General features: G+C 44.8%; 1 protein-coding gene across 2 annotated transcripts in view; it reads right to left on the bottom strand.

Annotated features, from left to right (window-relative positions):
• Positions 1 to 26,347, bottom strand: part of ODAD2 (outer dynein arm docking complex subunit 2) — an 827,935-nt gene that overhangs the window by 256,377 nt on the left and 545,211 nt on the right. For both annotated transcript variants that reach the window (XM_069211313.1, XM_069211314.1), the window contains exons 15-16: positions 2,946 to 3,100; positions 531 to 773 (exon numbers count right to left, since the gene is read on the bottom strand). In XM_069211313.1, the coding sequence (XP_069067414.1) occupies positions 531 to 773; positions 2,946 to 3,100 (398 nt within the window). The remainder of the gene's footprint in view (positions 1 to 530; positions 774 to 2,945; positions 3,101 to 26,347) is intronic.

Raw genomic sequence — 26,347 nt, 5'->3', positions numbered from 1 at the left:
GCATCACTAGTAAGTGAACCTTCTCAATTGTGGGGAGTTAGCAAAGGCGGAGCTGGAACTGAACCATGGTCTGTAGGTGATGAGTATGGACAATTTATAAGTAGACTGCCAATTTTCAAACTTAGTGAATTGTTGCTCTGATTTTTGATGATTGATGTTAGTCCATTTAGCAAATTCACATATTGCCAGTGTACCTGTTAATTGTTACATCTGAAAATGTTAATGCAAACATAAAAATGTACTGGCTTACTATAAACTGGTATAATCTTTGCCAGAGAATATCAATGCTGTCCACGTCCAATATATGTTTATAAAACAACATGAAGGTTATTTTTCAAATCCCCTGACCTACAAATCTTTGTCAGTGTTCACCAGCTACAAAATGTAGAAATTAAGTGGATGATAGGTGTACTTATGTTGGAATTTTCAAATATATAATTCCCTTCTCATACTATTCAGACAAAGTTATTGTGATGTTAGGTGTATTTTAGGAGGTGATGGGGTAGGGAAACACAAGATGCAAAACTTACGCCATATTTTCCGTATCAGCTGCACATGCTCCTACAGCTTTTGTGACATTTACAAGAAGTGCCTGATTTGTTCCTGTGAGTAAATTAACAAGAGGAGTGATGCCACCACTTTTCCGAATAATAGCTCGATTTGCTGGCTCTTGGCCAAATTCACCTAGGGCTCCAACAACATTGACTAGGACCTCTTCAGGCTGATCAATAAGCAATCCAACCAATGTTTCCAGAGCCTTGTACTCCTGAAACCTAGGTATGAAAAAAATGATACATTACTTAGATACATGGTAAATGCATCATAGAATTTTAAAAAAGCACATTGTTACAAAAACATTGCAACTGCAACAGATAATAAAGTAAAACCATTTAGAAGTCTAATTAGATATAGATTCTCTGTAGCCTTTTTATGGATATCATTGTTGCATCTTTGTCACTACTGCAGACCGTGACTACACTGTGAAACAAATGAGTGACAGATGCAGGCAGAAAGAAGTAAACAGGAACTGTTAGTTTGTGGAATTAAAGAAGTTGTGAAGTTTCCTATACAAACCTGTTTTGGGTACTGAATATAGACCCTCTGCTTTGAAAAATACAAAGAGGGCAAAGGCTGATAATGTAGTCTTTGCATTAGAGGAAGCTACCAACACAAAGCTGGTGAAGCATCGGTATGAGAAAACTACTATATGAGCTACTCGAATACATATGAAGATACCATGATCTTCATAAAAACAACAATAAAGTTAAGGATAATACGACCTAAGTATAATAAGCCAATGATACACATATGATATCGGACTGCTATATACTTGTTATTAGTTACAGATAAAGTAATCCCATTATATGATTTTATATATATTTTTTATTTTTGTTATTTGTCATTCAATATTAATACAATTATAAGAGAATTATTTTTAATTATATACATCATTTAATAAAGAAAACAAAAATATCTAAATCAGACATGTTGTTTTTATGAAGATCATGGTATCTTCATATGTATTCGAGTAGCTCATATAGTAGTTTTCTCTACATTGGTTCATTCCCTGCTTGAGCTACACTCATTGGTACAGGGAATCCCCTTATAACTATTTTCCTGAAGCATCGGTATGACTCTGGGTCCACCACACATTAAGCGAATGTGGACAAGTAACCTTGTGTGAGGATCTACAATAACCTAAGAAGAAATTAGGGGGTGGGGGCATCGCTAAGAGAAGTTCATCTGCAAAACACGACAGCTGCTTGCCGTTTTCTGCACTGTTAATATTCTACATAGTGGCAACAACTCTCCTAAGGAAAATGCAGTTAAACATTGGCTCTCCAAAGAATTCAAGTCAGAATATTAAGTAATATAAAATTCATTCTAAAAGTGATTCTTTTGTCCCAGCCCCAGTAAACGTTTGCCTTCCAAGCACAATATGACAAGCACTGGCAAACCCAATAGATCTCGCCTTTAACAGGTGAGTGCTGACATATTTTTTTAAGCATTGAAGCCCATTTCCCTTTTTGCCTGTGTACACTTTGTCTGCATGTGTGTTTTACCCTTCAGATGTGACTGCAGGCTATTTTAGATTGGTACAGTTAATATAAAAAAAATGGTTGCCAGTGTATTACACTGCATGTGTTGCACATGGCAAGTATCTTAGAGTTGTTTAAACATTTTAAAAAATGAGGTAACACAAAAATGGAAGAGGGTGACCCAGTAGCACTTACCACCTGCTACGCCCTCAAAACAAAAATAAAACAATAATGGAAATAGGCTGGTGGAGCACAGGAGAGCAATGGATGAGCCCTGTATATGTGTAAATGGTGGAGGGCGGGAAGAAGTAAGCACACTGGAGAAGCACTGGAAAGAGTGATCCTCAGGGTAAAGAACATTTGGAAAAAAAGGAATTATTTGCAATGTCTGAGCTTCTGTTTTTTGGATATTCACATCTGTCAAATGCTACTGGATAATACCTATGCTGATGGACAACCCTGTTAGCTAATGCCTAAAGCCAGCTGAAAGTCTGTAGCCAGCGGCTGAAAGAGGCTGCCCAAACCCCCTACTGTATATGTGTATTATGTGCACTTTGTGTGCTGTTTGTGTATGACAAGCTCTCTCTAGACAGCACAAAACTGTATGTAAATGAGACCTAAACACTGGCTACATTTCTTGACATAAAACCTAAGAAATCTGCAGCTTATGATTGTTTATCAATGAGTTTTAAAATACTCTATTATCCTGATAAGGCTTAAGAATCCAAAACAGCAGTAGTTCCAGTGACTAATCTTTGAAATTTACCATCTTAGAATGTTTTATTGGACATTTCTCAATTACACTTGCAGACAGTTATGCATTTTCTATACATGTTCAGTTGCTAAAAAAAAATGCTCAGTCATGTACATGATCAAATATGTTATAGATATAAAATGTTAACACACTTTGTAACATTTTCTGGGTTTATCGAACATTTCCATATGGCCCCAGTCACTGCTGCCAGCAGCTCTTTATTATCAGCATTGCCGAGAAGTGCAGCAAGCGGTTGTAAGCCACCATATTGCCTAACCAAATCACGAGTTTCTTCATCTTCTGCGCACTGTAAAAAATCCAAAATAAAAAAAATAGATCAGAACATAGTAAAAAAAAAAAAACGATGTATGTAGTAGTCAACCCGTTATTGATTACATCAAAAGACAGACATATATATAAAAAAAGGAGGGAACAAATAGTAGCAATCGCATTGCCTGCCAAAACACAATAGCAATATCTGTATCAAAATAAGAGCAAAGTTTAAAATTTGTGGAGTAAATGGCAAGGCCAGCTTACACTGCACAACAACTTAATATAATGAAAGCGGCATAAACTGGGAAAACACTGACAGTTCAAACAGTAAAACTGTTTTCAGATTATTCATAATATTAAATTCGCTGGCTTCCCAACCACAGCCAATCTCTGCTTGAGTGCAAGAGACTAGACCACTTTCTTTTGAAAGAGAGCTATCTTTTTCGCAAAAGCATTACAAAGGCCTCTCTAACATAAACTTTTTTAGTTTCTTTGAAATTAAAATTAGAATTTCTAAAGCACATCTGAGGGAGGGTACAAGATAAGTACCACATTAGAATGGCAGTGCCACTTCAAGGCAGCGGACAGGTTCTTAATCACTGCTCTTCTAACCATTCTGATGATTTAAAGGGAAGATAAGTAGGTTGTTTACAAATTAAATTAAGATTTCTGTGATTGTGAACTAGGATTACAAAAATAAATCTTTCCTTCCTCATCAGATACTCTTCATTGTTAATGATACCCCTCATTATAAAAGGGTATAAATAAGAGGAACTGAGCACACTAGTGAAGTTGGTAATTAGCCAAATGGTCTCTCAGAGAGGCTTGAGCCTCTATATGAGTCCAATTTCTGGTGGTGGCATTAGGTAAGATTGAGCTTCAGGTGGAGGATCTGCAAGTTTCATTGAAATCGACATTCTTGATAAGAGCAGCAGAGGTTGTATCAATTACACATAAGGCTATGTATTGCTCAATTGTGTCTAAACCACTGCTGTTAGATTAATTTGTACCAAAGATGTACATTCTATTTTTTTTGTTTTATCAAGACAGCCCTGCATGGCCCTTTTTAGATAAAGTACAGATAGATTTAAAGCCTTGGATCATAATTTCAAAAAAAATATATAAAAAATTAGATGACTTAAATTGTGGGTTGGAAAGGCAGCAACTTGCCCCCACTGACCAAGCGACCAATATAGACAATGGAACCCTGTCCTACCTGGCAGTTACTGTCCTTGATAGTCAAGCCTGACCTCTGCAAGGCTTGAAGCACTGCCTGGAGTTGTTCAAGTGACCTTCCCACCTGGAGCTGAAGACTGCAATGTCATCTAGGTAGAAAGCACTGAATTTCGGCAACCTAGCCAGGACCCGGTTGACCAACCTCTAGAAGGTGACAGGGATATTCTATAACCAAAATGATATCACCCAAAACTGGACATGGCCCTCTGGTGCGGTGAATGCTGACCTTTCCTTGGCCCCTCGGTTAAGGCAATCTGCCAGTACTCTGATGTCAAATCAAAGGCACTCAGGACTTTGGCATTTCCCAACCTATATATAATCTCATCAGCTTTGGGGCTGGGCTGTGCAACAGCCTTGGTGACTGAGTTAAGCCCTCTATAATATACACAGAATCAGAGTACTGGTGTTGTGCCACCTGGGGTGGCCTTGGCTACTAGCACCACTGGGCTGGACCAAAGGTTATTGGAGTGCTCAATCACCCCCCAAGCTCCGATATCTTGGACATGTGCTCCTTGATGCTGGTCTCATTTTGCCTGTAGATCCTATCCTTCACAGGCATAAAGTCCCCAGTATCATTGTTTCGTGTACACAATAGGTGAGCCCAGGGGTCAGGGAGAACTGCTTAAACAGCTGGTGGCAGTCTCTCGTCTGTTGAGAGGTTTGAGAGGGGGAGAGCATCATGTTGTTTTGAGGAAAGGAGATCTAGGAGAGGCTCATTCTCTTCCGCCTCCGCTTCATCTGTCACCATGAGCGTAGTGACCTCTGATCTCTCAAGTGGGGCTTGAGGCAGTTGACTTCCAGAACCCTTATAGGGTTCCTGGGGGTCTGGAGATCCATCAGGTAGGTAACCTCCCCCTTGTGCTCACTGACCTTCTATGGTCCACTCCACCTGTCCTAAGGGGCCAGGGGCACCAGTGAATCCACCACTTTCTGACCAGACGGAAATGAAACCAGAGTGGCTTTCTGATCATACCAGAGTTTCATTGCTTCCTGGCTGGCTGCTAAGTTTCCAGTGGCAGTCTTCCAGAACAGCTTCATCTGGGTTTTTAAGTACAACATGCATCTGACCACAAACTTATGGGGTTTTTCGGGAGCTTGTTCCTACACCTTCTTCATATGGCTAAGAGGCCCTCTGACAGGGTGGCCATACAGACGTTCAAAGAGGCTGAACCCCGCTCCCTTCTGAGGCACCTCCCTTTAAGCAAACTGGAAAGGCAAGAGCACTCCCCACTTCTGCCACAAGGGCTCTGACAGCCCCATGATTGTGCTTTTTAAGGGTCTGGTTAAACCTCTCATGTTTCATGAGCATTTCCTGAGTGTTGTGCAAGACTTCCATATCAATGACAACATTGTTCTCCTTTTGTTTACATCAGTCCATGCTCTACAGCAGAAAGATTGCTTCAGACTCTAAATATAATAAGCACTGGCATAATATATTCAACTGTTTTTCATAGGGAAAGTATTGGGTAATAGTTAAGCAATTATGTGCATGTTTGCCCCAAGCTATACTTGATAGCAAATCCCTTGCTGAAGCAACATCTTGGGCTACAGCAATATGGATACATCCCCCTGTGCTGAAGAGACTGCATTTGTCTGGGGATGATAGAGTGTGGAGAACTTGTATGTGAATTCATGCTAGTCGCATTTGGAGTTCATGTGCACTGACATGAAGTTTGTACCCTGGTCAGACACTACTTCTTTAGGGATACCCAGTCTGTAAAGATACCCATCAGTGCCCTGGCCATGGTGGGTAAAGTCACTGTCCTCTGGGGATGGCCTCATGGTACAGAGTGGCAAGGTCCACCAAGACCAGGAGTAACGTGTTGCCCAGGGCTGTCTCGTGGACCAGAGGCCAAAGACAATTGATTCCACCCTTTCAGATGGGATGCCTATGACAGGAAGGGGCGTTAGGGGAGACTTCTGCTTTGGCCCTGTCTTCCTACTGGCCTGGCATGTAGGGCAGAACGCACCTGAGGTCTTTCTCATCCAGGGCTAACAGAATCAGGTGACCAGCTTTACAAAGGGCTTGGTCTGCCTCCAGATGACCTGCCAGGAGGCGTCATGAGCCAGACCCAGTAGGAAGATGCTGTAGCACTGGGGGACCTTAGACTCGCTATACAGGAGGTCAATCTCCCAGTAGACGAGGTGATCACCAGAGGTTTCTCTAGGCCACTGCCTGCCACTGAACACCCTCAAGTGTGGCACACTCTTTCTGCGCTTGGCATAAGTCCGCAGGAGGGGCTTATTTTAGTTTGCCACCCAGGCAGCTCAGTTAAGTCTCCCATGGCAGCAATGCCTTTCCCTGTGAGTTCTGAAGCATCACCCTCAGGGTCAGCTTCCTCTCCGACTGAGAGAATCTCTGAGGTGGTTTCCCAGGGCACCAGCCCCTCCTCTCCTCTCTTGGAAGGTGGCTGGGCCATTGTATCAGTTTCCAAGGCCTTTTGACTCTCCTCTCAGACTGCCATGGAATGTGTGTTCAGGCACAACCACTCAGGCAACCCTAAAATCTCCATGTGTGACCGGAACACCACCTCCTTCCAGATGGTTCACTCCATATCATTGCCCAAAACACAAACCACAGGCAAGGCTGGACTCACAGCTACCTTGAAGGAACCTGCCCTCCCCCAAACACCCCCAGGAAACCAAAATCTTTGGGTTATGACTCTTGTGGTTGTCAGCAGTTATTAACTAGTGGACTAGCTTGGGAAGCACCTGCTCTGAGGACACCATAGAACATCAAATAGTAATCATACTGGCTCTTGTGCCTCAGAGCCGCCACCCTCTGCCCATAGATGGTGATCCACTGACTATACATTATAGTGTTATTAGGTATGAATCTTGGGTACCATCTCTCTCCCCCAGGGATATTAGGCTACCCTCTGCACTACCTCCTGTACTAACTGGGACACCCACCTCCTCAAGCACTACATTCACCATACCCACTAGTGTGGGGCTGCTGTCTTTTTGGGCAAGCGGGGTCACCCTTTGATTGGCCATAGCTATAACATTCAAAGGAACTAGGGGTTAAATGACCAGAAGGCTTCTTCCCATGGAACCCTCCCTTTCTGGTCAGGACTGGGCTGGGGATCCTTCTCTTGATAACTGTTTTGGGGGCCTTTTTGGAACTCAGATGTCTTATCTGTTTTTCTCTTCCTCCCCTCTTTCTTCTGGTGGAGGCCTTGCCCACCCCAGTGGTGATCATCTCCCTCTACCCCCATTTGACTTCTTGGACACTCTGTGCTGAACCAGAGGTCTGCCTCCTTAGCAAGCTCTCTGGGTGAAGTAAGCTTGCTGTCAATCAGGTGTTAGCGCACCTCTATAAAACAAGTATTGAACATGAGTTCTCTCAAAATCAGATCATACAGCCCCTCGTAATCGTTCACTTTGCTGCTCTTCACTCAACTATTCAGGGCTGTACTGGAGTAATCAATGGGATCCAACCAAGGCTGGCTTGACAGCATGTGGCTGTCCCTAAATCTCATACAGTACTTCTCTGGGGTGAGGTCAAAGTTGGTGATTAGAATGGCTTTCTTGGGGACATACCTCGTCTGGTCAGTGACTTCTAATGTCAGCGGGGTATCCCTCCCCACAATAGGCATGTGTTTCCAGAGACTTGTTCACCCATCCTCTTTTGGGACCCCATGTATCCTCATGGCTACCTCGCAGGTTGAAACCCGTTTGCCAATATCATCCTTCAACACATAGCTAGGTACCAAGACTTTAGGAATGTAGACTCTCTTATCCCCACTGGATACTGTAGTTTCGCTGCCACCATTGTTGCTGGACTCTAGAAGTTGTTTCAGACTGAGGTCCAGATCTCTCACACACTTCAGGACCTAGGAAGATCTACTTCTCTTCCAAGGGTCTCTCAGCTTCCGCTATTTATTTCTGCCAGGGCTCTCTCAGCCCTCTTTTCTTCTGCCAAGGCCCTTTCAGCCTCACCATTCATCTCCTCCAGAGCCACCCTTCTTTTTCGTCCAAGGCCCCTCTTGTGGCTGTCTCCTCCTTGACAGCCTCCCCCTTACTGCTTGGCCAACTGTAGCTTTCTGCTCCCTTTTTGCACTCCTGTCCCCCAACTTCTCTGAGGATAGGGTGTGGGAGGACCCACTACTCTCTGCCCTCCCAGGGGATCTGATTCCTGTGGACAAAGTGTCCTCCTCCTCCTCCTCCTGTTGCTGTAGCTCGGGGCTTAAGGCCAGGCCATTTCCTTCCTCATCCTCATCCTCCAAGTCCATGTCCTCCTGTTCCCATGTTAGCCTGCATCCCCTGATCTCCACAAATGCTATGGGGGATATTTGAAAATCTCCTTTGGTGGCCATATTCACCCCTCCTTTAAGTCGTTGATGTTACTCAGCTCCAACTCCATTGTAGCAAGAACGAAGTAAGCCAAGACTTAAGTTTAGAAAAAAATAATGATCAGATCAGAAACTAAGGAGAATTAGAAAAACAATTGAATCTGATGTTGCATTATTTTTGGAAATTTTTGGTTTTACACAGATGACCCTGTGGCACTGCACAAACATAAGTACTGGATGCCAACACTGGACAACGATGTAAGAAATTGGGCTACTGGTTGAGAAGGGTGGAAGCCAATAACCACAATCCTTGTCAGGGTGAACTACAAAAGTCACTAAAATGACCTGGGCTTAGCCCATTAGTAGCATGGCACAAAGGGGTCAACGTGTAAAGAATTTATGCAGCGCACACACAGTGATAAACCGAAAACACAACTTAAGAAATCCACCAAACCAATTTAGAAATATTGAGTAGATGTTAATACATACAACACCAAAATTAATTAAATACATTCAGTACAACCGGAGTTATGGTTATTTGAAGTTTTAGCGAAATCTAATGCCAAAAGGAACAAAGTGTCAACCATGGATAGCTGGTCGCAAGAGACTGGGTCAACGTTAAAAGTTAAGGCCAACTGCAAAGGAGCATGAATCTGATACAAGGGTAGAATGGAGAATGCATGTGCAGCTTCCTGAAAAGTAGACACCCTTATTAGCCAGTCATCTAGGTATGGATAGATGAAGACACAGTGTTTTCTGAGGTGGGCAGCCACAACTGCCATGTACTTTGAGAATGTTCTGGGTCCTGACTTTAGGCCGAACTGTAATACTTTGTACTCATAACAGTCCTGTCACACCACAAACCTCAAGAACTTCTGATGTTTTGTTGCGATTGGTATGTGAAAATATGAATTTTAGAGATTGATGGAGCAGAGCCAATCTCACTGGTGTAGTTGGGTATAGATTTGATGTAAGGCCAGCATCCAGAACGTTTCTCTTTGAATCTATTTGTTGGTGAATTTCAGGTCAAGAATGGGTCTGAATTCCTTCTTGCCTTTTTCTGTACAAAAAGTATCTGCAATAAATGCCTGTTCCCCATTGATGGTGAAAAACTGCCTCCATTGCTTGTTTCTGAAGCAAAATGTTGACTTCTGATCTTGGCTTTTTGGTGGTACGGTCGGAGAAGGACATGTGAACCTGAGGCAATAACCATGCAGAACAATGTTCATTACCCAGGCATCTTTTGTTATTTCTTGCCACTCTGCCAGAAAGTGTGAAATGCTTCCTCCTACCAGAGTGGGTGGCGGAAGAAGGGAAAGGAAATATTCAAGTTTTCCTCCTTGTGCTGGCTGTTGTGAGGTTCTTCTCCTAGGCTGCCTTCTCTGCTGCACATAGGGCTGTTGCTGTTGTTGTGCAGTCGCCCTTTATCCCAGTGAGTGGTTTGAACCCTCTGAAGGTAGTATCCCTTCTGATAAGGCTTAAAAGATTTTCTTTGTTCCTTGGGCTTTTCCAGGCCAACCACTTTAAGGGTGATCCTTTCAGATTTCATCTGAACCATTTTGTCATCGCTGTGGCTGCTAAAGAGGATAGAACATGAAAAGGCAGATTGATAATCCGTTGTTGTGCCTCTGGTTGTAGAGTTGTGAAACAGAGCCAAGCCAGGACCACACCATGACAATGTTCGTGTGATGCTAGTACAGAAGAATCAGCAGCAGCACTTATCTGGTTTGAGACCATCAAACCCTCGGTTCCCACTGTCTTTAGGCAGATCTTTGACAAACTTCTGGACTGACTTCCACAATGCCCTAACGTATCTGCCAAGATGAGCCGCTGTACTGGCTGCTTTCATGGAAGTTGCCACAGTGCCACAAACTTTACAGCCCACTGAATCCAACTTCTTGCTCTCTTTGTCTGATGACTCCGAAGAGGTAGGAGTAGTGGTGTGGTGTTTCTTTGCTACCAATATGACAATAGATTCTGGAGGAGGGTCTGAATGGAGGAAAAGGGGATCTTGATCAGGAGGTCAGTACTCTTTTTGTAGTCTCAATGGAACAGACTTGGCTGAAGCCGGAGTCAAGAAGAGCTCCATTGCTGGTTCCAGGAGGCCTAGTACTAGAGGAATGAGTGGTCTGGATGGTGTGCGTTGGTGAAGTATTTCAGATATCACGGATGTTGAAGGTGTTAGTTATCAACATTTGGATATTTAATTTTGGCGCTCCTTTTACTAAGACATCTTGAAAGGTGGTAATATCATCCACTGGGAAGACTCTAGGTGGTAGAGAGTCTGTCAGGGTAGGTGAATAGCATCCTGTAGAAGTGGAGAACATGTACCTGGAATGATGTTGAGACCATGATCATGGCCTTGATCTTCATCAGTGTGATCGAGGGTTAGATTGTCATGATGATGAATGACTCCTGATCTATGGCACCTGTGGTGTGAACAATGGCGCGTTCAGAAAGGTGAATTTGGTTTTGGATGAGGTGATTCTGTAGGAAGGCTGGCGTCAGTGGGACTGGTACTGAAGGTAGCGGAGGAGGTGGTGGAGGTACAGATGGAAATCCAGAAGTGAATTTTGAAGAGAAAATGCCTAAAAGGACAAGTCCTGTCAGCAGGAGTCAGAAAAAAGAACTGAAGCAACTGTCACCTGCTGAGCATGATGGAATACTGGCGGTCCGTAGGTTCTTAAAGGCACAGCCTCTATTTTTAACTCTTATAATCGCAGTCTGAGGATACACTGTCCTGTGCTCATTCATCATTAAACTCTATTAAAAAAGGGTTTGTGAAAGAGATTTATGCTGTTTTACAGAAACATCTTGAATGATATGCATATAAAAATGTTCTGGCCCCTTTTATAACTGCAAGATGATGAATTAGGCCACTGTAGCCTATTCCAATGGGCTGCATAATATTTTTCTTTCTCAAGTGACTCTGCAGACCTTCCAAAAAAAAGGTGAACATCTGCACTTAAGAAGATATTTTATGAAAAAGTGCTCTCGGGTCCTGTACGCTGGCAGGACTATTCAGTGCTTATGACTATCAGTGGAGATCCCCTACAAGAGCAGGAGAATCAGATACAAGGGGTGGATTGGGCCTGTTCTCGACCTGCTTTCTGACTTAGAAGAAATTTCAGGAAAGCTACTGAGAAGGTAGTTTCAGCAGGGCATGGCTCAAGGTTGTATCGAAGGACAATTTGTTGACAATACAGAGCAGCTGGATGAGGTTTTGGTGAAGCTCCTGACAGGGGCGAGAAAAGCTCTGAGTAGGAAAATTCAGGAATTCACACTGAGGAGGTCATTGTTATTGATAGGGTGTTGCTCGTTGTGGAGGCCGGTAAAGATTTCTACCTTTTGGACTTGGATGTTTTTCTAGAGCTCAGATTACTCCAGTAGGACGAAGCTGCGGACTGCAGCAGAGGAGCTCTCAGTGAGGCCAGACACTGCAGTTGAGAGGTCCCGCTGAAGAGATTTTGCTCCTGCGAGAAGAACATGGGTATACAAATATGGGGAATGTTCAAATAACTCTCTAGAAAGTGGGCCATAAAGTCAAAGAAAAAAACTCTAGTGAGACAGAGCCACCTAAGGTATTTAGTCAACAATATTACATCAAGTATTATTAGACATTAAGCAATTGTTTATATTGTAATGTACTACCAAAATGGTCTCTCTTTTCCATGTCCATAGGACAATTATGCACATCTGTAAATCAGCATGACATTTGAACTCATGCATTTTCATAGACAATTTAATATGTACACTGAATAATTTAAAAGCTTGAAAATCCACACTGCTTGTATCTGATATGGATGAAACAATGAGATGACCATTCCTGAACTTACAGCAAGGTTCGTCTGGAGATAGTGCACTGTTACACAGACTGCTCTGATTGCAGGTGTACTGAATCCTACTGTGATTGCAGCGATGGTCAGCAAATAAATTATTCCTTCATACTTCTGAAATGGACTTGTTATGTAATGTGGTTGATGTGTTTTGGGATCATAATTCATGGCCTCCTCAGGACAAGATAAGGAAGTGTGTGCCCGTGCAAGTAACATGAGCCACCCAAAACAATCGTGGCCACAGCCTCAGGCGCTTCTATCAGGTAGCTGACAGTCCTCAAAAAACCTTCTGTTAAATAAGGCAAATGGATACCAATTAATCCTGGGCATCAATCTGGCTGTGTCGGACACTTATGCACAGTGCTTAGGTAGGGACCATCAGGAGAAGGCAGGCAGTTAGCAGGATCGCTGGAGCTTGTTGTGCCCCTATAGCTGACACAGGAGGACAGCCAGCTAGCCCTTAGAGTCACTCTGGTGTTACTGGGATCAAGCAGCAGGTCCAGACTTTCTTCTTCAGACAGCAGGGCAGAAATACAGTCCTTCTCTGTCTTCCACTGGACCAGAAGTGATTTGATTTGGGGTCCAAGAGTGCCAGCTTTTATCCCCAGTGCCTTCCTTTTGTTGGGGTGTGCCCCCATTATCTCCCCTTTCTCTTTCCCGAGGCAGGCTCCAAAATGTCTGGGGTGACAAAACCAAGAGCAGCCCTGGTGTCAGTTTTCCTTCTGTGTGCAGGAGAAAAAGCCATTTGAAGTTAAGTGAGGCTGAGTACAGCTCTTCTCCCAGACAGGGTGGCCCATCCTGTCCCCTTTTTCCCACTATCTGCCAGCAACCTACAACAGCACAGTCATGTGACCAGGCTACTGGAGGAAAGGGATAGTGCATTTTGGCACAAAAATGCCAACAATCTAACAGTGGCATTTTCACAATTGTAACTTAAAATCCAACTTTACCATTAAAGCGGAATTTGAATACCAATTCAAAAGAGGCTAAGAAGTATTTATCTACCTATTTCTAATCCAAAATTAGCACTTAATAAATGTAATAACAGAGCCCAGTTTAAGTATCTGGTAGAGGTAGTATTTACCTTAGTGAAAAACAACTTTAGGAGTTTGTCACTACCATGACCTATAAAACGTAAACCCACATGTCCTACTTTTTAAACACCATGCATCCTGCCTTATGAGCTTTTAGGGCCTGCTTTATGAATGGCTTATAAAAAAGGAAGGTTTAGACCTGTAAAAGGGTTTATTTAGCTAGATTGAAATGGCAGTTTAAAACTGCATTACAGGATGCAATGGTATGCCTGAGACATGTTTTAAAGGAGTACATTAGTGGGTGGCACAATAGGTGTTGCAGGCCCACTACTAGCATTTAGTTTCCATGCCCTGGGTACATGTAGCGCCATTTAATAAGGCTTATAAGTAAACTGAATGTGGCAATAAGGTATGTGGCAATTTTACCATGTTTTACGGAGAGAGCACAAGTACTTCAGCACAGCTTAGCTGTGGTAAAGTGCACAGAGTTTTAAGGCCAACAAAAATGAATTCAGCAAAACAGGAGGGGTGAAGGCAAAACATTTGTGAAACTACCACCCATGTTGTCAGGTCTAGGAAAAGCCTTTAAAGTTATAAAGTACTACTTTTCATTTCTGGTTTGGGAAACTCTTCTAATTGAGGAAATGTTTACTTATGTCTACTACTAATCCTTACTTTCTAGGAATTTTTTTAATTTAAGGCAGCATTTGTGACCAAGGTACTCGAGGTGTCAAATATTTCAAGCAGGTGGTTAATGTTAATCTCAGTATCAATGACTTAGAAACATTCTTCTAAGTGGGAGACTGCTTGCTAAAAGGACCCCCTTTCAACATGTTGACTCAGGTATGAGTAAGGTAGAGAATGAAGCGCTGTGATGTATGGTATCAGTTTGCTTTCCAGGCTCAGGACTTCTGGCACCACTAACCATCTAGGTACTCCTGACTGCCAGGTACTCCTGACGAATGTGTCCATGTGCCCCTGCCCACACGGAGCAACATAAATGAAATGGGCCAATGGACCTAGCAGGGATGGGAAATGAGACAAGGCAGGTCATAGATTCCTGTGAAGAAAAATACATTTGTGGTGAATAATCTGTCGTCTGAATGATACATGTTTGCAGTCCTTGTGTCCAGTAAACCCTCGAAGCACTAAAGCATCTGTACTAGAATCACTGCCAATTTATTCTATTTTATCTGGAGGCCTAGACTGCAGGGTGTTGGTGATTATGTGGAAATGTTCAACAACATTTAGTTACCAAATTGGCTTTAATTAATCAACTGTTAATTTACCAGTAGATAATTCTGTTGGTGTGGTACGCTGCTACCACTGCCATGCATTTGGATAAGGCATGCACAGTGCACTTCATGCTGCAGGTAAAACAATACTGATACTGAAGATAACTGACATTGAACCTCAAATATTTCTAATGCTTTCTCATTCGAAGAACGGGTAAATAGGGAGGTTTTGTGCATATTCAGTTGCCCTTTTGAAAATAAAGGAAATCTGGCAGAATTGCACACCTCCTTTCTTCTAGAAAGTAGTGTCTCTGAAATGGTGGTCCAGGTGTAGAGGCTGGGTATTTTGGAGTGGAATGTTTTAAGATTATTCCATTCTGTTCAATATTGAAGATCCATTCGTCCATCGTTATACTCTTCCTATGCTGGAAGGTGGTACAAGATTTTCTCTCCCACCAAGGTGATAGACAATGGAGACGCAGTAACAGTCAGTGCTTGATTTTTAACTGTTGCTGAGGGGTGGTTTCCTCCTTAATCTGGCATTTTTTTCTAGAAAAAGTACTTTTGTAGATACTATTGATTTTGAAAGGAAAGCATTTTAAACTACAGCTTGAAAAGCCTTTCACTGCATCTTCAACTCTGTTTACAGATATCCCTTCTTTTCTTTCAAAGACCACATTTCTGAGGGTGACCACATCAGTATTTATTTTCTAAATTGTACCCTCTCTGAGGGTCCCACAGAGGAATGTCCTTGAAAAAAGCAGTTAATATATTCTGTTGGACACCTAGTTTTAATAAGGAAATTGAAACTGAGGAGGATTTCTTCGCAAAACATCTTGAAGCATCTTTGGGTGGAAAGATCCCTCAAATCATTCACCCTGCTAATAACCGGCTCCATGACTATATTGTGAGTTTCTTCAACAACTTCTTGCAACTCAGAAGGGAATCAGAATCCTTTTTTGGGAAGTCCTGAAGAACAGGTTAGTAACCTTCGGTAACGCCTTATCAGGTAGAGACAATATCAAACCACAGATTCCTTACATTAGAATATCCCCAGGCGTCAGACTAGATCTGGAGAATTTTCGAGCAGTACCCCTCTGCGGCAGTAGGTGGCTTCATTCAGCTTCACACTGGTCATCTGTGCAGAAAGTGACATTGCAGTGGCTGGACCGGCGGCGGTCTGGATTCGTGATCGGATCCACAGTGAGCCCACTGGAACCAAAGCCACTGGTGCAGAACCTGATGGGGCTCCATCTAAGCCTGCAGAGCACGAAGATGCTCCTTAAGGCTCGGCCTGCTGAAATACACTGTGCATGGCCTTGTAAAATTCTTTCAGCTGAGCTGGGGTTGCTCCAGCTCCCAGAAACATGGGGAGACGCTAGATCAAACCTGGCAATAGCTCCTCAGAACAACACAAAAGGATGATGGACTGAGTGCTGAAACTTTTCAAACACTCATCAAGAGTCACAGGTCTGGGTTTAATCCATCACTCTTTTGCTCACCATGCCACCCAAGTTTGGACCCAGCATCATGCAAATCAGTCTTGACCCTGATCCACATGGAAACAGCCCAGCCCAGACTGCCAGACCAGGTCCTCCTTGGACCGAAAACAAGCATCCTGGGACCAGTTTCTGGGTATCACCCTTCATTAGCCAGGCTAGCTTGAATCCAGTGGCAAAGTGAGCACGAGACCCACGTCTGGGCGTACTGTTCCCACTTAGGTCAACTTTAGCAACACAAAAGGATGATGGACTGAGTGCTGAAACTTTTCAAACACTCACCCAGAGTCACAGGTCTGGGTTTAATCCATCACTCTTTTGCTCACCATGCCACCCCAGTTTGGACCCAGCCATATGCAAATCAGTCTTGACCCTGATCCACATGGAAACAGCCCAGCCCGAACTGCCAGACCAGGTCCTCCTTGGACCGGAAACAAGCATCCTGGGACCGGTTTCTGGGTATCACCCTTCATCAGCCAGGCTAGCTTGAATCCAGTGGCAAAGTGAGCATGAGACCAACGTCTGGAAGTACTTTTCCCACTTAGGTCAACTTTAGCAACAGAAAAGTATGGTGGACCGAGTGGTGTAACTTTTCAAACACTCACCACCAGTCACATATCTGGGTTTAATCCATCATTCTTTAGCTCACTCCCAGTTTGGACCCAGCCATATGCAAATCAGTCTTGACCCTGTTCCCCATGGGAACAGTCCAGCCCGAACTGTCAGGCCAGGTCCTCCCTGGCAGTTGGCCTGGTAGTTCAGGCGAGGACATCCTCAACACACACCAGGAGGAATGTCTCCTCAAAAAACAAAGGTGACAAAATATCTAAAAAGGTCTGTGAAAAAAATGACAGCGGGGTAGCTCTTCTCCGGATCAGCGCTCATTGGGGCAGAAAGAAAAGAACCGACATCAGAGTGCCAAGGTGGCACCCATATAGGTGACTGTGATTTAATATTCAGCATGGACCAAGCCACTTAGAGCTGATCGAAGCCACCTACCAGTGCACAGGTGTGCTGCTCACGAAAAATCTTCTTTAGCCAGTCTGATGCCTGGGAAATTCAAAGTTAAGAAATCTGCGGCTAGAAGTCTCCATCAGATCAGGTTTGTGATAGCGTCTTACTGAAACTACAGAACTTGCAGTGATGGAAGAGGTAGAAAAAGTAACACAATCTTTTTTCCCAAAGGAAGCGTTTACTTGTATTGTTGTCAAAACAATTGTTATAAAAAGGGGAAAAGGAACTTTTTTTTGGACTGCCAGTAGAATTACAGAATCTGGAGGACGATTAGCTCTGGAAAAAACATCCTGATGAGGAGTTCTAGAAACATTGGGTGCCTGCACCTTAGGAACTGAGATGTGAATAGTAATTTTCCCAACTGAAATTGCCACTTAATTGAATCTTGCAATGCTGCCTGCTGCAATATGCAAGAGGTTACCACATTTGGAGATACTGAAGGACACCGTTACCAATCCTATAATAGAATGGTCCTTGGGGCCTTCCTTTGTGGCATTTGTCTACTATGGAAAGTAAGTGATATCGTGTGTGTGTGTCTGTCTCTCTAGAGTGAAGCTTCCTCATTGGCATGGTGTCCTGTCCCCTAAACTGAAGTATGATCTGCACCTGAAACTAAGACCATCTAATTTGGAATACATTTGCTCAGATGCCTCACTAGGATGTTGCCCTTCTTATCAAAGAGGTGGCACCTTGCGGCCACGAGGAGGACCTGCAAGAATTACCTGTCTAAGAGGTTTGTATGACTTCTCAGTCTCTATTGCAAAGCTGAGGAAGGAAGCACTGATGTTCAGCATTGTCACCTTAAAGTTAACTTACCTGATGGCAAAGAATGTCTCAACAGAAAATACTTTGAATAATAAATCAAGGTTGAGAAACTCACCACCAAATCCAACAATGTCAAACAAGAACAATGACTCTCAGGGCAATAATGAATCTCTACGTGTCTACCAGTGGGTACTATTGAGGTCTATAGGTCCCCATAATCCTCCTACTGGAATAAGATTCTGAAGTTCATGGTTCAGCACTTTTTCACATTTTCATAAAAAGTCTAACTAATCCCTCAGAAGATTAGTCTCCTTTCTCCTAAAAGGCATCCATATTAGACTCATTGGATAGTAAGACAAAGGAGTATAGAGACACTGTTTCACCAGGTATGTTCTCACCTGATGAGGGTTATTTGTTTAAGTGTCCTCCTGTGGCACATTTTCTGTGAGGAATGCAAAACAAATTTCCTCCAAACTGTTTTCTTGTTCCAGATTGGGATTTTAATTTGGATTTGACTTTCTTAATGGGGCAGATGTTTGCGTCCTTACCTTACTGGCCTCTCAAGACTTCTTAGAAAAATCTTTTTGTTTTACTTGTGATCATTTCCGTTTAGAGGGTCAGCAAGTAGCAAGTGTGACCTGCTTCTCCTACTTTTACAAATTTCTTTATAGCCTTAGGTGACTACTGAATTTTGTATCTCACACGTGATTTCTTTACTATTAGTTGACCCCCTCCTCCTCTGTTTAAAGGAGAGATTCCATAGGTTAGACCACAGGATTTCTCTCAGTTGCTTTCGACTTAGGAACCAATCCTTTAGATTGGATGATACCATGTAGATCACATATCAAGATCATCAGCTTGGTAGGGAAGTCAGAAAACAGATCGTTTCAAGAGGAGTGTCTTTGACACTAAGGCATTTTTATCAACTGCCTTGTGAGAAGGCTCTTAAAAGGTTTCTGTGCTAGTTCTATTAGGGGTGTTGCTGTGAGTTCAATTTGTAAGATGGCAAAGTTGGCTTTAATGTATCCACCAGAAGAGTCGTTACCGAAGGTAAGTAACTCGTTCTTCTGATGGATACAACTACCTGTGGATTCCTCACCTAATGAATAGAGTCCCAAAGCAGTACCGCACTCGATGGTGGGTGCCTGAATGGTCAAACCAAGAAATCCTGCAGCACTGACCGTGCAAAATGGCCGTCCCTTCTGACCTCAGAATCCAAACAGTAATGCTTCGCAAAAGTGTGAAGGGACGACCAGGTTGCGGCCTTGCAGATGTCGACCATAGGAACACCTCTAGCCAAGGCCGAGGAGGCCGACTTAGCTCTGGTGGAATGAGCACTTATACCATCAGGGGGTTCCTTCTTTGCTAAAGAGTAACACATTTTAATGCAAAGAACAACCCACCTGGAGAGTGTTCTCTTGTGGACTGCCTTTCCTCTCCTCTTTCCCACTTTTCAATCTCCAGGCATGAAGGTGCAGGCTCTGGAGGTTGGGGTGTAAAACCTGCCCCTGCGACTGCGAGAGGAGGTCTGCCCTGAGAGGGAGACGGAGCGGAGGGCACATTGAGAGTTGAAGAAGGTCGGAATACCACACCCTCCTTGGCCAATCCAGAGCAATTAAGATTACTTGGGCCCGGTCTTGGCGTATTTTCCTCAACACTCGAGGAATCAAGGGTATTGGGGGAAACGCGTAAAGCAACTGGTCGCACCAGGTTCTTTGAAACGCGGCCCCCAACGCTCCTTGCACCGGATACTGGAGGCTGCAGAACAACGGGCAGTGCGAGTTCTCCCAGGTGGCAAACAGATCTATCCGAGGAAACCCCCACATCTGGAAGATTAGAAGGACTTGATCTGGATGGAGACGCCACTCGTGGTCGTCCGAGAAATGGCGACTGAGACTGTCCGCACGTACATTCAAGACTCCGGCCAGATGATTTGCTACCAAGTAAATCTGATGGTCCTTTGCCCAGGACCATAGCCGAAGAGCTTCTCTGCAGAGAAGGTACCACCCCACCCCTCCCTGTTTGTTTATATACCACATCGTGGTAGTGTTGTCCGTCAGGACCTGAACCGACTGACCGCGAAGGGATGGGAGGAAGGCCTTGAGAGCCAGATGTACAGCCCGTAACTCTAACAGATTGATATGAAACATCTGTTCCACTGGAGACCAAATCCCTTTGATCTCCAGGTCCCCCAGATGAGCTCCCCACCCTAGAGTGGAAGCATCCGTTATGACCGTGGCCACTGGTGGAGGCTGCGTGAACGGCCTTCCCCGGGAAAGATTGTCGCCCGCAACCCACCACTTCAAATCTGAGGCAGCATCTCTGGAGATCTTTACAGAACCTTCGAGATCTCCTTTGTGTTGAGACCACTGCCTTCGGAGGCACCACTGAAGAGCCCTCATGTGCCAGCGAGCATGCGTGACCAACAGTATGCAGGACGCAAACAGACCGAGCAGACGTAGGACCTTGAGGACTGGAATGACCGCTCCACTTTGAAACATTGGAAACAACCCCTGAATGTCTTGAATCCGCTGAGGCGGAGGAAAGGCTTGATTCAAATTTGTATCCAGTACTGCCCCTATGAACAGGAGGCGCTGAGAGGGCTCTAGGTGAGATTTGGGCACGTTCACCGAAAAGCCCAGGTCGAACAACAACTGGGTTGTCGACTGCAGATGATGCAACACGAGCTCCGGGGACTTGGCTTTGATCAACCAATCGTCCAGGTAAGGGAATACTGCTATCCCCTTCCTTCTGAGCTCTGCCGCAACCACCGACATCACCTTCGTGAAGACTTGAGGTGCTGAAGTAAGACCAAACGGGAGGACCGCAAACTGATAGTGCTGCGACCCCACCACAAACCGGAGATACTTCCTGTGCGACTTGAGTATCGGGATATGAAAGTAAGCATCCTGCAAGTCGACAGACACCATCCAATCTCCCTTGTTCAACGCCAAAAGCACCTGAGCTAGGGTCAGCATCTTGAACTTTTCCTGTTTGAGGAACCAATTCAAAATCCTCAGGTCCAGGATTGGTCTCAACCGACCATCCTTCTTGGGAATCAGGAAGTACCTCGAGTAACAACCTTGACCCCTTTCCTGCTCTGGAACCAACTCCACCGCGCCCTTTGAAAGGAGGACTTGAACCTCCTGTTCTAACAACAGGAGGTGTTCTTCTGAACAATAAGATGGGAGGGGCGGGATGGGGGGCGGAAACTCCCGAAAGGGAAGGGTGTAGACTTTTCTCGCAATGCTGGTAACCCAGGAGTCTGAAGTGATGACCTCCCACTTGTGGAGAATATACAATAACCTCCCCCCTACAGGAGAAGAGCGAGTGGGAATTGGTGGAAGCCTAAGGCTGCTTCCCCTGCTGCACCCCTCCAGAGGAAGAGGAAGAGGAAGAGGCAGAGTGCTGCTGAGAGGCTCCCCTGGTACGGAACCTACCCCTCCCTCTAAAAGATCTATAGGAGAGAGCAGAGGTAGGCTGCTGGAATTTCCCCCGAAAGGAGGAGGAGGAGGAGCCACGACCAAAACCTCGAAACCTCCTAAAAAATCTGGAGGAGGCAGAAGAAGTGGCTTGCAAGCCTAGCGACTTGGCCGTGGCCCTGCTCTCCTTAAACCTCTCTAAGGCCGAATCCGCCTTGGCACCAAAGAGCTTGTCCCCATCAAAAGGGAGGTCCAACAGGGTCGACTGCACATCCGATGAAAACCCTGAGTTACGAAGCCAAGCCTGCCTCCTCGTAACTACAGCAGTGCCCATTGCTCTAGCCACAGAGTCAGTTGTATCCAACCCAGAATAGATAACCTGAGTTGCAGCCGCTTGAGCGTCCGACACCAGATTCAATAGCCCTTGAGGGATCTCCGTATGCGTAGATGTAATTTCGTCCATCAAAGCATAAATGTACCTCCCTAAAATACATGTAGCATTGGTGGACTTTAATGCCATGCTACATGAAGAGAACACCTTTTTGGATGTCATGTCCATCTTCTTGGAGTCTCTATCCGATGGCACAGATGGAAAAGACCCAGGCGCAGACCTTACCGAGCAGGAAGCCTGGACCACCAAGCTTTCAGGTGTTGGATGTCTGGTAAGAAAGCCAGGGTCAGCCGGTGCAGCCCGATACCTCCTAGCCACAGACCTATTGACAACCGAAGAAGACACCGGCTTCTTCCAGACCTCCAAAACAGGTTCCAGCAGCGCCTCGTTGAGCGGCAAAAGTGGTTCTGCTGATGTAGAGGCCGGGTGCAACACCTCTGTCAACAGATTCTGCTTCGCTTCAGTCACCGGCAAAGGCAGATCCAAAACGTTAGCTGCCTTCCTGATAACAGAATGAAAAGTGGCTGCCTCTTCTGTATACTCCCCAGGAGATGACAAGTCCACTCAGGGGAAGTATCTAGGCCACTAGCCGTGTCCAGCCCATGGAGACCCTCACGAGAGTCCTCAATCTCTCCTTCCTCCAGGTTCTGCTGGTACTCCTGTTCTTCCAGGAGACGGAGAGCAAGCCTCCTCGAGTGCAGCCTCTCCTCAATCCTCGGCGTTGACATGGCGTCAGCAGATGTCGAAGAACGACGCCGATCTCCGGATCCGTCCGACGTCGGGTCTACATGCGCTGCAGGTACCTTCGGCGCCGAACCAGGAGTCGGATGGAGAGAAGACTGCTTCGGAGTCGTAGAAGGCCTAGATGGCGTCACTGGCCGAAACACCGAGGCCGCTGGAGCCGAAACACTCGGAGCCGAAGTCTCTGGAGCCACCGGAGCCGACACCGGCGCCGAGCCCACGTTCCCCAGGGGGAGAAAGGGCATAAAGGGTGCTGGTCGAAGCGGAGCCGGAGCACCCATGTCAAAAGCCAAAGGGCCCGAAGGCCCAGCTGGTGCACCACCTGGAGCCATCTGCTGAAAGATGGAGAACATCGCATTTAAAAATGCGGTATTATCGGCTCCTGGGGCCGGAAAAGCCGGGTACTGGGGTGCCTGGATCGAAGGCAACACCGACGCCGGCCTCGACGTCTGTAACGTCGGAGAAAACAGTTGAGGCTGTGGAACCTCAAACACTGAAGGCGGTTGGCCCAAAGACCCGGGCGAAGTCGGTGAGGCTGGAGAAGGCAACGGCGTCGACGGATGGGGAGTGACTGTGGGACTGACCTCCCAAGTCTTCCGAAGCCGAGTCGATGGCGACCTCGACCGAGACCTCTCTTTACTCGACCGGCACCGTGATTCTCGACGATGCCGGGAGTCCCGATGACGCCGATGAGACTTCGGTGACGAGGATTTTCGATGGTGTCTCTTCTCCTTCTTTTTCGACTACGCCATAAAAAGCTTGGCCTTGCGCTCTTTCAGGGCCTTCCGATTCATATGCTGACATGAATCACACCTGCCAACATCATGATCGGAACTTAGACACCACAAACAGTCAGAATGTGGGTCCGTTACCGACATTTTGCCCCCACACTCACGACAGGGCTTAAAACCCGACTTCCTCTGCGACACTGTAATCTCAGAGAAAAAACACAGCCAAAAAACACACTGTAACTGTCAAACAGCAACAGTAGCTCCCTCGAAGATAACCGTTTAGAATGGCACGGAAAAAAGGGAACTGACGTTGGCACGTCGGCGAGGACCTCTTATTGCCTGTATGACGTCAGACAGCGTCGCGTGGGCAAATGTGACGTCCTCGTCGACGTGCAGAAGCTAAGAAGAAGATTTCCGTCGAGTGCTGGCGCAATGGGAGAATTCATTAGGTGAGGAATCCACAGGTAGTTGTATCATCAGAAAATATTGCTTGGTTTCTGAGGAGAGAAAACAGTCTCAGTTTGGTAGGTTGATGTTACACACCTTCCTTTGTGATGATTCAGCATTTGTTTCTCAACCTTTCGTCTCCTTGTTGCTATAAGAATAGCTCAATCAGGGAAGTCACAGAAGTAGTCTCCATTAGAACAGGTTACTTATCTTGAATAATCTACTTTCTGATGGAAATAGGAGCTCCCACTGATTCCTTGAGAACTTTCTACCACCACTCTTGAGATTTTATTTTGTTAAGCAAGTTCTGTTTTCTTATCATGGATTGGTCCTCTGCATCTTTGAACTCAAGTGGGCGATAAAGATGGCAGGTGCCTTTTATATGCTTATGAAGTCACTTCAGTATGCAGCTTTGTTTATGACATCATGGGATGTCACACAACGTGTGATGTGTAAGGCTTTGGAAACATTTTTAGATCCAGTATGGTGCCTGGGAAGGGGTCCAGTCAAGGAACCTGTAAACAAGGGTATTCTTAAAAATATATTCCTTCAGATGGACGATCTTCTGCATTGTAACCAAATACAGTTTTGTCATAGTTAATACCCTGCCTTAAAACTGCATTAATCATACCTCCACGGCTTGTCATGGAAAGTGGCTTTTACAGTGGCTATTACTTCTGCAAGCAGACTGAGCAAGCCTCATGCTTTTTTGCACTGATGACAATGATAAATCCTCCACCAATTTAAGAAACCCATGAATTACAACTTGCTCACATTACGTGGATTTTATATCTTTATTATGGTAGTACAAACTTGCAAACTCTTAAGTTTGCACTTCCCATACTGGAATACTTATATCTATTCAAATCTATTTTTTCTCATTCATGCTATATAAGAACTGCATAACATTTGCACTACTTCCATAGATATATTTTGTTACTATTCTTGTATAATATCTTCATTTTCTACAGATGTCTTAGTACACTAACTTTGATACTTTAAAATGATGGCTGGTTTCTTTACTTACCAAATTTGACTTTTACTTGACAGTTCTCATTTTTACTCTCTATAGACAAATTAACAAGTTACTTACCTCTGATAATCAATTTTCTGATGGACACTCTGTCTAACCACAGATTTTTTTGCATTGATGGATCTGTGGTTAGAAATAATATTAATCAGAAAGAGCTTTACCTAATGTAACTTGTTCTTCTGAAGGATACTTCTAACTACAGATTCCTCTTGTTTAGAATAGATACCAAAGTAGTAGCTCGCAAAGGTGGAAGGTCAGTAGAATGGAACATCACAAATGGTTTGGGAGGGAAGATTAGTGTCAAAGATGTAATAAAATATATCACAACAAGTGATTTAAACAATCACAGTTGGTCTGGCAATCACAAAAAGGCAAAAGGGCCAAATATATAACCTTTAAGAGTGCCCTTCACAAGTCCTTGCTGTGTCAAGACCAAAACAACCAGTTATACATCTAACAGTTTGGCTTATAAGGATGCTGTGTTTCACACTCTACACCAGGCCACAAATATGTCCCAGTGTCCAGTATGAATGGACTTTATAGAAGGCTGCCTGGATATGACAATGACATCCACAACCTCAGGTGGTAGATTGAACACAATTAACTGCCGTCTTTCAATCTTCACACATGGAAGTGTAGATTGTGCACATTTGGATTCTGAACCCTGCTCTGCTGCTGCAACAGAAGGTTCTTCCACCATGGTAGCCAGATAGGAGGACAAATGCTCATGACCAGAAGTTCTGGGTACCACACTCACCTGGCCCAATGTGGCACAACTAGGGTGACTTGGGCCATCATTCCTGATTTTCTTTACAAGTCAGGGCAGGAAAGGCAGTGGCAGAAAGACATAAAGGAGTCCCATGTGCTATTCTAGCCTGAATGTGTCTCCTGGAGACTGCGTTCTTGAGAACTCAAACGTGGTTTTGACAGTTGTGAAAAGACTCAGCCAGGGCTCTCTCACTGTTGTAAGTTGTCCTGCTCCACTTTGGGATGTAGCTCCCATTTGTGATCCATCAGACAAAGCCTTGGAGTTCAAAGACCCAGCCATGTTGTACAAAATCAGGGAAATGCCCTCACGCACCACCAATTCCAGAGGAGCAATACCTCCTGGCAAAGGTCCCAGGACCCCACATCTCCCTGCTTGTTGCAGCACCACATGACTGTGGTGTTGTACGAGAACCTACACCAGTCGTCTCTTGATGGACTGCAGGAAGGCCTCCAACAACAAGTAAATGGACGAGCTGCAACAGATTTATGTGGAGCCGGGTTTTCCCCAGAGTCCTCTGATCTCCTGTTTTTCCAGATGACCGCCCAAACCCAGCAGGAATGGTTCCATCACCACTATCAGCTTCTGGGTTGGGAAGGGAGAGGGGTTTGCTACTGGTCAGGGTTGGGTCGAGCAGCTGTCACTGCAGATCTTGTGCAGTCTCCTCTGAAACCTGGATGACCTTCAACAGGTTTCCTGGGCCCACTGACAGCTCAGATCCCACTGCAGAGCATGCATATTCCTGCTGGTGAACTGGACAAATAGGATGGATGAGATCAACAGCCCCTGTAGCATCAGAGCTGCATCGAGACCCAGGGCTGAGGCTGGATCATATG

This window comes from Pleurodeles waltl, chromosome 10 (genome assembly GCF_031143425.1).
Source record: "Pleurodeles waltl isolate 20211129_DDA chromosome 10, aPleWal1.hap1.20221129, whole genome shotgun sequence".
Lineage (NCBI taxonomy): Eukaryota > Metazoa > Chordata > Amphibia > Caudata > Salamandridae > Pleurodeles > Pleurodeles waltl.
Note: the sequence above shows the minus strand (reverse complement) of the source record. Positions and strands in the feature narration are given on the sequence as shown.